Raw genomic sequence first — 16,121 nt, 5'->3', positions numbered from 1 at the left:
TCTTTTATTACAAAACCATCTCTGTGCTGTGTATTATAGCAAAGTGTGAGTCTTCAGCTAAACTATCAGGCTGGTATGTGTTCTGTCTCTTTGGAGGCAGCAAACTTAACTTCTGTGAGTGTCCAGTGAGAGGGACCAGACACTGCAGGGAGAAGTCTCTGGGGAACTCTGGAGTTCACTGATTGTTACCTGCAAGGCAAGATTTGGATTGACAGTGTCCTGAATAGTCTGTTGGCAAGACAGACAAGCTGGCGTATCAGGAAGCTGACACATAGCTTAGCAACAGCAAAGCTCTTACTTGCTGAGGCTGAGAGGGGTAACACAGTGGCTTACAATTCTGGGAACCAAGCAGGACGTCCCATCATGCTCTCTTTAATATTTGTATTCAAGGCCAGATATGGTGAATGTGGGCAAGTAATACAGAAATAATCCCATGGACCAACTTACACAAACTGCAAGTTTAAACCAGGACATTCCATAAAGTCTGCAGCTTCTGCAGTTCTCATACCAACTTCCAGATGCAGGTTTTCTACAGTGAGCTGTCAAGTCACTGATATGCTAAACAGCCTCATCAGAGCATGCGCATGACACTTCCAAACACAGGAACTGCTGCCACTGGTGGTTTTTCATTCATTCATTTCCTTCTTTGTTAATTTTTAGATTCAGTATATGTTTATTTAAGTCATAATTGTTTTCACCGCATGGTTGGTGCTACCCCTTATTTTCTAGGGTCAAAGTGGGTGAAGTTATGAGCCAGTACTTTTTCCAAGGTAGCTGCTAGCTTGTGCTCTAGTTTTAATTTCTTTACAAATTTTGTCTATCCCTATGGTTCTTTGGTAAATTGTTTTTACCCTCCCTGTTAAAAAAATAAAACAAAAGCTGGGAGAAGTACCAGTACTTTTCCTCCATAATTCATCTGCCCTTATTCATTCCATATAGTAGAACCAAGCTCTGAAAAATAGGTTTTTGAGGGCTTCTACAGCTAAAGTTTGTCATAGTTTGAACCATACTGCTCAAAAAACAGCAGATAAGCTGGTAACATTTCAGCCTTCTGTCCATAAAACATGATTCAGTCTCTGTGCATACTGGGTTATCAGACCATGGATGTTTGAAATGCAAGCTAGTAAAGAATGATTAGTTAAATATGGGACATTTTGTACTGCTTTCTGTATTTTATTTACCAGCACCAAATAGTAAAGTAATGAAACAGTTATTGTAACACTCTGATAAGGAGGAGAAAGAGGCAGAGAGAAGTTACATATTTACCAGCTGACTGATCTATCATATTGCCTGAAAGAGTGCACAGACATTTCCTATAACTATGCTGATATCCACAGGTAAACCATGAAGCAATTTCTACCCTGGTCTTTCCCTCGAGGCTTACAGACATAGCTTATGCCTTACAGCAAAACAAATTTAAAGTACAGCATCTGCTGGTTTATCTGGTGCTGCTTTCCTGATGTTGAAATTAACCATTACATAGCTAGCCCAGTTGCAAGCAAGGTTACCCCATGAAAGTGAAGGGAGAAGAAAAAAAGGGGAAGAGGTATCTCATCGACCGACTCCATTGACAGAGCCCAGAGTGAAGCTCTTTGAAGAGTCCCATCCAATTCTCCAGTAAGAAAGGTCACAGTGGTACAGAGCCTTGGAAGGGTGGACAGGGCAGGAGGGGATTTTATGTGAAGAACCCACATGGGAAAATACTATCTGTTGCTTCTGTAAATTAGTTTTGGTCTTTTGTTACATAGTGTTGAACATAAAGATAGTGGCCCTGATTCCAGAACCTGCCATCCGGAAACACCCCGTGACACAGACCCAGCAGAACAGCTGTATGGCATCCTCCCCTTCCCCCGCCCCAGCACAGGGGCATGCCACAGGAAGAAAGGACACATGGTCAGAGTCTATTGCACTCTAGCTATTCTGGGCTGCCATGCCAGACCACTGAGAGCTGTTGCAGCACAGTGTACATTAATATCCCTTGGGGCTCCTCTAACTCATACCTCCAGAATCCTGAACATACAGAGGTGCTCTCTACCCCCGGTTTCGGTACTGAGTTTCCGCAGCCAGGACTGAGAATCAAGGCCAATATTTTACTCAAAAATCACCCAAGGGGAGTATTACATCTTCCTTTGTCTTTTGCATACACCGAGCACAGGTTCAGCACTTAACAACTAAAACTACCACAACAGCAGCTCCTAAAAGATGTTGGTTATATCAAAGAGGCCTTTGGCTTTTCCTGATATAACTGCAGCATCCGTACCACTTGGCACGACCAGAATATCAGTGTTTCTATTACAAGTTTGGCTTTGGGAGGATGTGAAAATCAGATGCTCAGTCTGAATCAGCTTCCCCAGACTTTGCATTTATGCTCAATGTTTTTAATGAAGTTAATATCAAAAAGCTGCAGCAGCTGCTCAGGATGGAACCTTCAAAAAAGTGACAAACCGAGTTATCATCTGGCAGGGACATAAAGTGCAGCAATCAAATTAACGCTACCAATGACACTTAGCTTACTGGCAATGAGAGCCAAAGCCCTGTGAACCTTGCCAATATTTTCTATGGTGAAAGTCAACTCCTTGTTTGTTACAGATGGAAGGTGAAAATGCAACAGATATTTATACACTGTGCCCACCACTTTGATACAATAAATATAAAGGCCCACCCTGTCAATTATGATTCAAGAGCCGATCAAAAGCATCACTGTAACAGGCTGGCAGCATTTGCCTGAAACCTCCACTTTGTTAAGCAGGTGTCGATCGTGATAGGAAAGAGTTTAGCAAACTTAATTTGGCAGAACTCACTTAAGCAGGTGACTCATTATGTCACCTGGATATACAGGAGGTGGGGGAGAGGTCCTGGGGTGTAAGCCGAAAAGTATTTTGAGAAGCAGCCAAAACTGGGTAGAAAGTTTGAGCTGACTTTTATGTTATAATTGTTATTTTCTTTGTGAGTGATGGGGCACAGTTTGGACTTCACATATTGCGTGGCGTATGTCTGTAGAGCAGGGTGGACAAGGCACCCGCTCACATCCAAGGAGATGATTTGTGCACTGTGCCCACAAGGCTGTCCAATTCAGACCCTGTTGCCAGTCTTGGAGATTCCAATCCAGAAACGAGTACCAATACCAACTCATTACATCTAACCGCTGAGACGGAATGTAAGGAAGAAGCAATCTGTCACCAGGGGGCTCCAAACTTTTAGGACTTTAGAGATCATAAACACTTAGGCCAGCCAAGTCACAGAGTCTCTTTGATCCTCTGAAATGACTCTACTGTAGTTCCAGCCAATTACCATGCAGTGATATAACCAGATAAGGTTATCTATCCTGTCCTCTCCCCATTTCCAAAGATAATTCAACTCTATCACCTTGATTTCATAACCAAAGTCTCACGTAAACCTCTATTTGACTTTCAACAAAACTGTAGAATTGTCACATAGCTGCATGCACACAAAGCACCCTTACCTTGCATCTTGAGCACATCCTTAAATATGATACACCAGACAGTATATACACAGGACAAAAGGAAACCCAGGTGTAAACTGGCATAATTCCAGGAAAGGTCAATGGAAACATACTCACATGCAGCAGGACTGGATTCTACCTTTCCTTTTCCTGTGCTGCTGGAGCAGCCTCTATCCTGAATGCAAGCACTTGGATTTTTTTAAGCATTTGTATTTTATGAGAAATTAGAGTTTTGTAATAATAGCACTAGGGCTATAGTTGGGCACAGCCCAGTCAGGTATGGTACAAATTATCGCCCTTCCCGTTCAACTCTCACATCTTTCTTGCATATTTTACTTTTCACCTGCAATACCTCAGCTATTCCAGTTCAGTGCCTCTCTCAAAGCCATACCACCCACCACACTAGAATATGGGACCTCCCATGCCAAACTCATTTTCACTTGTGACCTAAATCAATCAGGATGTGAACTAACGTGTCTGAAGGTGAAAGGCTAGTGCAATGACCCACTGTCGCTCCCCGGGGGCAAATGCTGCATTTAAAAATTGTGTCTGCCACAGCAAGGCTGAGATACCAGCTCTTTGACCTTTAGAATGACCTACCACAATCCTCTGCCATCTGATTAGCATGGTGGCGAGTTACCATGCTCTACTCTCTCTTTCCTGTTACCAGCTGTAGGACAGAAGGGGCATTTTCTTTATACCCAAAGGTAGATTTTTGGGGCCCCATCCACTATAGGACACTAACCAATTTTCCCACAGGAAAGGAGTGCAACTATGGAGAAATTATGAAGACCAAGTGCAAAATTCTTGCCTTAAATATGTATGTGCAGCTCTCAGTAAAGTCAGTGATAGCCATGTGCATATCTGAGGGGAGGATTTGGCCAAAAGCAGATACTCCAGAGTTCTTCTGTCCCTAAGCAAATCTAGGATGGCTTTGGCTGGTTTGCCATTCATTTGCTGGAGAGGTTGTTACTTTAAATAGCTCCAATTAATGCTACAATCACAGCATCTGAACCCAAAAAGGGATGAACCTTGAAATGGCAAAAACTAAATGAGTTTCTTCCTGCAAAGTCTTGAGAAGAGGATGGAAAAGCCAAAGGGAGCCAAAAACCTTCCTTCAGCTGCACAAATGAACAAGCAAAGCCTCAGACAGCTAATTCCAGAATGTCAGAGGCTAATATGAATTGATGTCAACTAAAGCAAGCCCTTTCGTCAGACACTCCTGCAGTGCCAGAAACAGAAGCACAAGATTTCACTAAACCTTTAATCTGTTCTAAAAGGATAGATTCAAGTCTAGTCAAGTACGCCTCATGCATAGTAATTTAGCCTCAGATGTCGACAACGGCAAACCTCACAGGCAACATAATCTACACTCAGTTTATTAAGTGCTTCAAGTGTTGCCTCGCACACCAGGTACGTGAGGTTAAATGCACCTCCAGTGCTCCCCGGTGTAAGCAGTACGTCACCAAGGGAGCATGGGTGCATGAAAAAATGCTGCCACATTCTGACAGCCCAGAGGCTGCAGCACATTCCATCAGTGGAGGAATAACTATAGACAAAGATCCTGACCTGTCCCTGCTTCCCAGAAGCCACAAGACACATCCTCCTCCCTAGGGAAAGCAGCCCCAGAGCAGTGTTTCCCAAACTTGGGAAGCCGCTTGTATAGGGAAAGCCCCTGGCGGGCCAGGCCGGTTTGTTTACCTGCCACGTCCGCGGGTCCGGCTGATCGCAGCTCCCACTGGCCGCGGTTCACTGCTCCAGGCCAATGGGAGCTGCTGGAAGCGGCGTGGGCCGAGAGACGTACTGGCCGCCACTTCCAGCAGCTCCCACTGGCCTGGAGCAGCGAACCGCGGCCAGTGGGAGCCGTGATCGGCCGGACCTGCAACGCGGCTGGTAAACAAACTGGCCCGGCCTGCCAGGGGCTTTCCCTACACAAGCGGCTTCCCAAGTTTGGGAAACACTGCCCTAGAGGTTTATGGGGAAATCCTGGAAATTAGACCATTCCCATATGATGTCCATCTGGGAGAGGTTAGCTAGTTTCCTAAGGATTAACATTCCCTTCTATTGTATTTATACAGTGCTATAGATAGACCTGGAACTCTCTATTTTTAACAACGTACTTCAAATCAGAACACACTAAAGATAAAACAAGCAAGTTCTAAGCCAGAACGGATTACAACAAGGAAACCAGAAACAATACCTAATAAGTAGTAATAATAAAACAACAGACAAGTTTTAAGCAAAGGGGTATTGTAAAGACTACCATCCCATGAGGCTCAAGATACTCCTAGGAATATCCATCTTTCTTTTCCACATAACTCTGGCATTCTGAAAAGGGATGGGAAAAATATTAAATTAAGTACACACATAAATAATTCACACCTGTCCTTTGGCCTCTGTCTCCTGCCCCAGCAATAGCTCTCCACAGAGATCAAGAAAGATCTATATGTCAAGCCTTGTTTTCAAGCACAAGAAATACTGTTTTGAGATAAATAACAACACTTTACAATTATGTTTCATCTTCCACCCAAGGAACTCAAAGCACTTTGCAAATGAATTAATAATCTTCACAAAAACCATGTCAGGTAGGAAAGTGTTATCTCCACTTTGTAGACAGGAAAACTGAAACACAGGGAGGTTAAAGGGACATCGACTTGAAAAATCACACTTCCATGTGAAAATGATGTGCTTACTTTTGTTACAAGTAATCTCTTTCAGTTTCAGTAATGTTGGGGATTAGAGGTTTTTTGTTTTTTTAAACTCCCCTCTATTTTTTCCTGTTTATTTATGTTGTGCTTTTGATAGCACTTTGTTTATAGTCAGTTTCACTGTTTCCTTGATGATGCAGGCCCCTTCCCCAGGTCCTGTGGAAGTGTATTTGCCAGGTGCACTCACAGAGAGAAAGAAGAAAGGGGAAGAGGGTCGTGCCTGAAAGCATTTGGTGTGGCTCTTTGGCCTGTCCAAGAGACCCTTCTACACATAGAGGAGCGGGGGGGGGGGAGGGGGGGAGAACATGTTTAAAACAGGATTTTTAAAAAACAAATGTCACAACATTCTATTTAAATAGTTCTTTATAGTACAGAGACATCTCCACCCCCAACCTACTGTGGCAGCAGCCAGGAGGGTCTGTGATAGGAGTGGAGACCAGTAAGAAAGGTGGTCTAGGTGAACAGGGCCTACAGACAGGACCCTACCAGGACTCCCCACCACTGGTGGAAGGATCACTTGGCTTCTCATCTGGATGCTGCTCCTGGATAACAGCCCATCTCCATTATTTTTCATATCAATTTTTGGCTAGTGGGTCTAGTCCTCTGGCTTTCAGGAATCTAGTACAATTTTCAAGCATTTTGTGGTTGCGATGTGATGGTTTAAAGTATGTGGGAGTGGCCAGGTGAGAGACCAACAAAGTAAGTTAGAAAAGGGAAGTATGGTAGAGGGAGATTTTAGAGTGGAAGAAAGGAGACTGAAAATATGGGGAAGGAGGTAATGAACATAATGTAGGGAAAGAGATATAAAGGGATTGGAGGAAGAAAGAGAAAAAAAGATGCTGAAAACAACATAAGGAAAGATAATGCATGATTATAGAAGAGAAAAATGCAGAATTAGTGTTTCTAATTCTCATGATTTCATTGTGAATCTTGTGATATCTGGTGTTCTTCATTATGTCTCAGTTCCTGGAGACATGATTATGTGAGAAACTCAGCTTTCATTTAAAAAAAAAAAAATTAAGCTCTGGATCTCATGGTTGTAGCAAAAATGTAAAACGTGAGCCCTAAATGCTGAAAACTCCAAAGGCAACCAAAGAGACTCCAAATTTGGCATTTTTAAAATCTTATAATTTCTAAGAAAACCTCATAGTTTTTGAATGCTCTGAAAGCAATACTGTGGATTGAAGCCCAAAAAGAAATGAAGGTTTTTAAAGGGGGCGGGGAGGAGAGGGTGAAAGAGATAGCAAGTCAAAATTTTAAAACATATGTAGAAAGGTGAATGACAATTTATTGTAATCAAATACAGCACACAATAAATAGTGCACAACTGTTTTATTCCTTTTAATTTCAGGAGGGTGTGCCAACATGTGTATTTTTCACATGGGCTAGGGTGTGTTGGGATTAGGTACATTTTTCAAGTCCTAACCGCACCGTCTTTTTCAAACAAACAAACAAACAAACAAACAAACAAACACACACACACTATATATATATAGGGGGAGAGAAAGAGAGAGAGATTCTGAGACTAAGACACTGAGAATCTCAGATACTTTTCAAAGAGACGTAAGTGGAGAAAAGTATATGAAATTCTCATTTTCTAGTACATTCTCTCCTGCCTGTGTGGCATTGTTCCCCACAGTATATTCTCTTGTGCTTTGTCCAACATAATCACTTCTCTGTAGGACATACTACAGAACTTGAAATAATTGCTCAATTAAATTTCATTATTTAGAATGAATTCAAAAACAACTGAAATTAAATTTACGCTAGTTATTAAGTTACAGGTAATTACATGGGACCATCTGCACAAAAATCAGTTGCAATTTAAAGCGTGAAATATACCATATGCAAAATGTTCACATTTTACAGTAAGTAGAAAAGAGTACTCCAGAATACACCATGTGGGCCAAAGGCAGTACAGTGATTTTCCCTCTCTGTGCCTCTGTTTCCCCTCTCACCATTTGTCTGTCTTGTCTGTTTTAGACTATAAGCTCTTCAGGGCAGGGATGTGTCTTGCTACGCATAGATCACGTGCCTAGCACAGGGGGGCTATGATCTTGCATGGGCCTTTAGGTGCTACTGTAATACAAATAACAATGGAATAAAGCTCACATAAATGGACTGATGTGTCTTGGGGTGGAGGAGAAACATGATGAAAATGGAATTCTCTGTGCCAACTACTCTTATGACAAGACAAGGGGAGCAGTACTGAATGTGGCCCATAACTCTTTTTGAAGGCCAGTGGATCATGCAATATGTTGACCCACTGGGCCCATATCCCTGTGCTGTCCACAATCCTCCCTGAATATTGCAGCAGAGGACTGCTCCACTGTGCTGTATGAGGAGGGAGCGTGGAGTCACCCTCAAGAGGCTCTCCAAGGCGCCCCGCGCCTCCTCCCCCCCTCTCCCCCCCATGCAGCAGAAAGTGCTTGAATATAGTTCTATTTGGGCACCCAGGAGAGTGGGCAAAGCTTTCTCATAGGAACCTAAGGTCAGCTTTTCTGCTGCTTCTGGGGAGAGAAAGTGGGGGGAACAGCCTCAAAGACTCACTGACACCACATAGAAAAATCGTGAAAGGCAACCTATTAAGAAGAGACATTTCTACTTATAATTCCGTGCAGTTGACATTTCTCTTTCATTGGTCTTTTGGTTATTGGAGGCATGTACATGAAATCAGAACCTCCGTTCATCTGCTGTCACTGCTTATTCCTCACATGAAGTCGTCATGTTCCACGGCATTAATCAGTGCCACAGTAACCAATTACACTATCACAAAGAAAAGACTATGGGCCAAATTTTCTGCTAGTGTAACTCCCCTGAAAACAGCTAAGCCCCAAGAGTTAGGCATGAAGGAAGCAGCCAAAGCAGACTGACACTTCAAAACAAAGATTCTGATTTAATGCTGATATCCCTAGGAAGAAAAAAAGAACAGGGAACAAGAAATAAGAAAAATATAATACACAGCATAAGCAGATTTGTTTTCCACTGAGGCCTTGGCAGCATTTTAACATTAGGGGGAAAAGAAACAGTTAAGCCCTTGTCACACTGATTTAAAAGACACAGGGAGATGATGGAGCGAATTGCAATCCCCAAAGCAATAGCAGTTCAGAATCATTTGGCTATATTTGCATTATAGTGAAATCATGTTAACAGTAATCTTAAAAATTGGGATTGAAATTTAAGTCTGTTTAAATCTTTTCAGAAACCAGTCCAGGATTTAGACCCCTATGGGGAACATTTATTCCAGAGATAACGGAAACGAGCAACTGTGGATACTATATCGTATATGCTGTTGCTTTAGTTAATGGGACACAGTAATAACAGGGTACAAAATATATCAGAAGGACAGAACAGGTCGTGCTGGTGGGGGAGTGGCATTATATGTGAAAGAAAGCATAGAATCAAATGAAGTAAAAATCTTAAATGAACTAAATTGTACTACAGAATCTCTATGGATAGTAATTCCACGCTTGAAAAATAAGAATATAGCAGTAGGGCTATATTACAGACCACCTGACCAGGATGGTGTTAGTGACTCTGAAATGCTCAGGGAGATTAGAGAGACTATTAAAATAAAAAACTCAATAATAACAACGGGAGATTTCAGCTATCCCCATATTGACTGGGTACATATCATCTCAGGAAGGGATGCTGAGATAAAGTTTCTTGACACCTTAAATTACTGCTTCTTGGAGTAGCTAGTCCTGGAACCCACAAGAGGAGAGGCAATTCTTGATTTAGTCCTAAGTGGAGCACAGGATCAGGTCCAAGAGGTGAATATAGCTGGACCACTTGGTAATAGTGACCATAATATAATTAAATTTAACATCCCTGTGGCGGGGAAAACTCCGCAGTGGCCCAACACTGTAGCACTTAATTTCAGAAAGGAGAACTACACAAAAATGAGGAGGTTAGTGAAACAGAAATTAAAAGGTACAGCACCAAAAGTAAAATCGCTGCAAGCTGCATGGAAACTTTTTAAAGACACCATAATAGAGGCTCAACTTAAACGTATACCCCAATTTAAAAAACATAGTAAGAGAACCAAAAAAGAGCCACCGTGGTTAAACAACAAAGTAAAAGAAGCAGTGAGAGGCAAAGGCATCCTTTAAAAAGTGTAAGATAAATCCTGAGAAAAATAGAAAAGAGCATAAGCTCTGGCAAATGAAGTGTAAAAACATAATTAGAAAGACCAAAAAAGAATTTGAATTACAGCTAGCCAAAGACTCCAAAAGTAATAGCAAATTTTTTTTTAAATACATCAGAAGCAAAAAGCCTGCTAAACAACCAGTGGGGCCACTGGACGATCGAGATGCTAAAGGAGCACTCAAAGACGATAAGCCCATTGCGGAGAAACTAAATGAATTCTTTGCATCGGTCTTCACTGTTGAGTATGTGAGGGAGATTCCCAAACCTGAGCCATTCTTTTTGGGTGACAGTCTGAGGAACTGTCCCAAATTGAGGTGTCATAGGGGAGGTTTTAGAACAAATTGATAAACTAAACAGTAATAAGTCTCCACGACCAGATGGTATTCACCCAAGAGTTCTGAAGGAACCCAAATGTGAAATTGCAGAACTACTAACTATCATCTGTAACCTATCATTTAAATCAGCTCTGTACCAAATGACTGGGGGATAGCTAATGTGACACCAATTTTTAAAAAGGGCTCCAGAGGTGACCCTGGCAACTACAGGCCAGTAAGCCTCACTTCAGTACCTGGCAAATTGGTTGAAACTATCATAAAGAACAAAATTGTCAGACACACAGATGAACATAATTTGTTGGGAAATAGTCAACATGGTTTTTGTAAAGGGAAATCATGCCTCACCAATCTACTAGAATTCTTTGAGGGGGTCAACAAGCATGCGGACAAAGGAGATCCAGTGGATATAGTGTATTTAGATTTTCAGAAAGCCTTTGACAAGGTCCCTCACCAAAGGCTCTTAAGCAAAATAAGCAGTCATGGGATAAGAGGGAAGGTCCTCTCATGGATTGGTAACTGGTTAAAAGATAGGAAACAAAGGGTAGGAATAAATGGTCAGTTTTCAGAATGGAGAGAGGTAAATAGTGGTGTCCCCCAGGGATCTGTACAGAGCCCAGTCCTATTTAACATATTCATAAACAATCTGGAAAAAGGGGTAAACAGTGAGGTGGCAAAATTTGCAGATGATACAAAACTACTCAAGATAGTTAAGTCCCAGGCAGACTGCGAAGAGCTACAAAAGGATCTCACAAAACTGGGTAACAAAATGCCAGATGAAATTTAACGTTGATAAATGCAAAGTAATACACATTGGAAAACATAATCCTAACTATACATATACAATGATGGGGTCTAAATTAGCTGTTAACACTTAAGAGATTTTGGAATCATTGCGGATAGTTCTCTGAAATCATCCACTCAATGTGCAGCAGCAATCAAAAAAGCAAAGAGAATGTTGGGAATCATCAAGAAAGAGATAGATAATAAGACAAAAAATATCATATTGCCTCTATATAAATCCATGGTACGCCTTGAATATTGCATGCAGATGTCTCCCGATCTCAAAAAAGATATATTGGAATTGGAAAAGGTTCAGAAAAGGGCAACAAAAATGATTAGGGGTATAGAACGGCTTCCGTATGAGAAGAGATTAATAAGACTGGGACTTTTCAGCTTGGAAAAGAGGCGACCAAGGGGGGATATGATAGAAGTCTATAAAATCATGAGTGGTATAGAGAAAGTAACTAAGGAAGTGTTATTTACTCCTTTTCATAATACAAGAACAAGGGGCCACCAAATGAAATTCATAGGTAGCAGGTTTAAAACAAACACAAGAAAGTATTTTTTCACGCAACGCACTGTCAACCTCTGGAACTCCTTGCCAGAGGGTGTTGTGAAGGCCAATACTATAACGGGGTTCAAAAGGGAGCTACATAGATTCATGGAAGATAGGTCCATCAATGGCTATTAGCCAGGATGGGCAGGAATGGTGTCCCTAGCCTCTGTTTACCAGAAGCTGGGATTGGGTGACAGGGCATGGATCACTTGATGATAACCTGTCTGTTCATTCCCTTTGGGGCACCTGCCATTGGCCACTGTCAGAGGACAGGATACTGGGCTTGATGGACCTTTGGTCTGACCCAGTATGGCCGTTCTTATGTTCTTATATGGCTGCATATTTTTGTTGACTAATAATTAGAAATAAAGGGTCAAACCTAGCTACATTACTATTAGGCAAGGGGGTTTGGGGATTTCCTCCAGTGCTCCCCACTCCCATTCTCCATCCATTGTATTGTAGTTTAAATAAATTATCAAAATAATTGAAACCAGAGTGATTACATTGTGTTATTTTGACAGAACAAGGAGTAATGGTCTCAAGTTGCAGTTGGGGAGGTTTAGGTTGGATATTAGGAAAAACTTTTTCACTAGGAGGGTGGTGAAGCACTGGAATGGGTTGCCTAGGGAGGTGGTAGAATCTCCTTCCTTAGAGGTTTTTAAGGTCAGGCTTGACAAAGCCCTGGCTGGGATGATTTAGTTGGGAATTGGTCCTGCTTTGAGCAGGGGGTTGGACTAGATGACCTCCTGAGGTCCCTTCTAACCCTGATATTCTATGATTTTGACAAATAAAATGTGCAGAATTTTAAAATATTGTGTGCAGAATTTTTAATTTTTTGGTGCAGAATTCCCCCAGGAGTACACTTCCTATGGCTAAGCTACTGCAGCTTCTCTCTGGATAACCATGCCACCAGGGCCGGCTCTGGCTTTCTGGCCGCCCCAAGCAAAAAAAAAAAAAAAACACCTGCGGCGCGGCTGGAGCCAGGGTGCAGGGGGACTCCCTGCACTGCAGATGTGCCCCGGCTAGCGGGGGGAGGGAGAAGGGGGGCGGCCAGGGCTTCAGCGGGGCACTGCCACGCAGCCCCTCCCGCAGTGCCCCCTGCCGGGAGGTATCCACACCACTCCGGTCGGCTGGGAGGGAAGGACGGGGGCTGCCCTGCCGGGCTTGCGGCAGGGCGCTCCCGTCCTCCACGCCGCTGCCCCCTACAGGGCAGCCGGAGCGGAACAACAACAAAACAAACAAACAAACAAAAAAAGCGGCCGTGCCGCCCTAGGATTGGGCCGAATGCCGCCTCCTACAAGCTGCCGCCCCAAGCACCAGCTTGCTCGGCTGGTGCCTGGAGCCGGCCCTGCATGCCACTGTAAGAACCTCTCGGTGAAATTACAGTCTTGTCATTGCCCAGTAGGTTGTTCACAAAACCTTTCTGTTTAAAGGTTCCCAAGCAAGCAGCTCTGTCTATAACCACCCTTCTCAAGTTTTACAGATGTTTACCCAACTTCACTACTGTCCACGTGCCACATCAAAAGGTATTAGCAAAAATACAGACAAAGGTTCATTGTTATCATACTTCTTTAAGGCCAGGTAATAATTACCAGTGTTTTCCATAGAGCCAGTTTCCTCCCCAGGTGAGCAAGCAGACCCCAACTGTGGTTTTCTTCCAGTGAGTCTTGAAGGTTTTAAACATTCTGACCACCCTGGCCATGTCTATCTTCACGGGGCAATGAAGGAAGAGGACGGAAGATGAGAACTTGGAAGTCTCAGTGTGATGAGCTAATAATAACAAGATTAATTCAATGAGAGCAGAGACAACTGTGATATTATTGCTTCTAAAACCTCTGCTTCTTTTCCCTTCAAGGAAACTAGACCTTGACCAAGAGCTGTAAAACACCTATTGATAGAGGGATAGATCCATCTGCACAGTTAGCCTGCACAACAAAAATGCTTTCCACAACAGGAAAATTATTATAAGGTCACCTAACCATCTCTAACTGGTGAGGAAATCCTCTCCTCCCTTGGCAGGTCAGTAAAAATGCTCTTGGTTTCTGCATACCATATACCTAGGGCCCTATCAAATTCAGCCAGGAAAAACAAGTCACGGACCTTGAAATCTGACCTACCCCCATGAAAACTGGTCTTTTGCGTGCTTTTACCCTATACCATACAGATTTCACGGGGGAGACCAGTGTTTCTCCAATGGGGGTCCAGACCTAAAAGGGAGATGCAGGGGGGGGGTCACAAGGTTATTTTAAGGGGGGGTTGTGGTACTGCCACCCTTACTTGTGCACTGCCTTCAGAGCTGGGCAGTCGGAGAGCAGTGACTATTGACCAGCTGCCCAGCTCTGAAGGCAGCTGCCGCCACCTGTAGCAGTGCAGGAGTAAGGGTAGCAGTACTGCGACACCCCACCCCCCACACACACCCCTCCTGTTTGGGTCAGGACCCCTACAACTACAACACTATGAAATTTCAGATTTAAATAACTGAAATAATGAAATTTATGATTTTTCAAATCCTATGCCATGAAATTGACCAAAATGGACGTGAATTTGGTAGGGCCCTACATATACCCACTCAGTGCCTATACACCACACACAGTTTTCACCATGGAGGGCTCCATCGAGTGCAAAAAAGAACAAATGAGAGACACTCTGTGCTGTACTATACATGAGGGCACGCAACTAATTGGACAGCCCAATGCCCTCTGTGCAGCCTACAAGACCCAACCCTCGCACCCTGCAGCCTGTGCATCCCCTGTAACCCCTGCTCCCCTCGCCTGCCCTGCCCCTGCAGCATCTATGCCCCCTGCCTGCCCTGCTCCTCCTCACCCTGCAGCCTCTGCGCCCCCCGCCTGCCCTGCCCCTGCAGTCGCTATGCCCCCTTACTGCCCTGCTCCCTCCTTGCCTGCCCCGCTCCTCCTCGGCCCCCCCACCTCTCCTCGCCCTGCAGCCCCTGCGCCCCCCCGCTCTTCCTCGCCCTGCAGCCCCCGGCCCGCCCGCTTACCCCGCAGCCTCTGCGGCCCCCCGTCCCGTTCCTCCTCGCCCCGCAGCCTCCGCGCTCCCCCCCCCCCCCCCGCTCGTCCCGTTCCTCCTTGCCCCGCAGCCTCCGCGCCTCCCCCCCCCTCCTCCTCCTCCTCCTCGCCCTGCAGCCCCCGGCCCGCCCGCTTACCCCGCAGCCTCTGCGCCCCCCCCCCCCCGTCCCGTTCCTCCTCGCCCCACAGCCTCCGCGCTCCTCATCGCCCCGCAGCCCCCGGCCCGCCCCTCCTCGCCCCCCAGCCTCCGCGCTCCCCCCCCCCATCGCCCCGCAGCCTCTGCGCCGCCTGCTCCCCCGCTCACCCTGCAGCCTCTGCCCGGGGCGGGGGCTTCGGATGCTCAGCCGGGACGGGGGTCCCTGCAGCCCCCGCACACGCCGCACTCCCCTTGCCGCAGCCTCCTTCCTGCCGCGGCCGGAGCACGTACCCCGGCCTGTCCCCGCTGGAAACAGCTCCCGCGCTGCTTGGTTCCGAGCCCCGCGGGGAGGGGAGCTGGGCTGATTCCGTCCCTGGGCCACCTGGCCGGTGGTAAGGGGCGCCCTTTGGGGCCCAAAGCCCTGTGATAGACTCATAATAAAATGGTTAGAGTTGGCAAACACAGTCCCATTAATTTGACCAGAGCTGGATGAATTGGGCCCATCTGGGAGATATACAACCCCAATGAAATTAATTGAAATGGAATCACTTTTTTGAGAAATGAAATTAAATAATACTGCAACTGTAATGGGAACTAGCCCTCCGCTCCCTTCCTTTATACCAGTGGGTCCCAAACTTTAACAACCTGTGAACCCCTTTCACTAAAATGTCTCACGAACCTCCTCCTAAAAATGAATATTTCCAGGGATTTTCTCCTTTACCTCAGTATAAACTATAAAAAGTAGTGATCTTGGAAATATAAGCATGTCATAAAAACACATTTTATTACACACTATTTATTATTAATTATTATTTATCATTACAGTATTTTTATTACATGATGAAAACGGCAACACTCTTCCAAGATCTCACTTTCGTAGCTTGTATCACTTTGAATAAGCCTGTTATAAGACAAGGCTCCTATGTTTCATCAAGGAGAATCAGGGTATGTCTACACTACGAAATAAG

The 16,121-nt window shown here is 44.5% G+C and overlaps 1 protein-coding gene across 1 annotated transcript in view; it reads right to left on the bottom strand.

Annotated features, from left to right (window-relative positions):
* Positions 1–15,345, bottom strand: part of AGK (acylglycerol kinase) — a 55,639-nt gene extending 40,294 nt beyond the window's left edge. Inside the window, exons 1-2 of the mRNA XM_065417143.1 lie at positions 15,322–15,345; positions 13,584–13,761 (exon numbers count right to left, since the gene is read on the bottom strand). Of these exons, the coding sequence (XP_065273215.1) occupies positions 13,584–13,693 (110 nt within the window). The 5' untranslated portion in view covers positions 13,694–13,761; positions 15,322–15,345. The remainder of the gene's footprint in view (positions 1–13,583; positions 13,762–15,321) is intronic.
* Between the last annotated feature and the right edge of the window lie 776 nt (positions 15,346–16,121).

The sequence above is a fragment of the Emys orbicularis genome, chromosome 1 (assembly GCF_028017835.1).
Source record: "Emys orbicularis isolate rEmyOrb1 chromosome 1, rEmyOrb1.hap1, whole genome shotgun sequence".
Lineage (NCBI taxonomy): Eukaryota > Metazoa > Chordata > Testudines > Emydidae > Emys > Emys orbicularis.
Note: the sequence above shows the minus strand (reverse complement) of the source record. Positions and strands in the feature narration are given on the sequence as shown.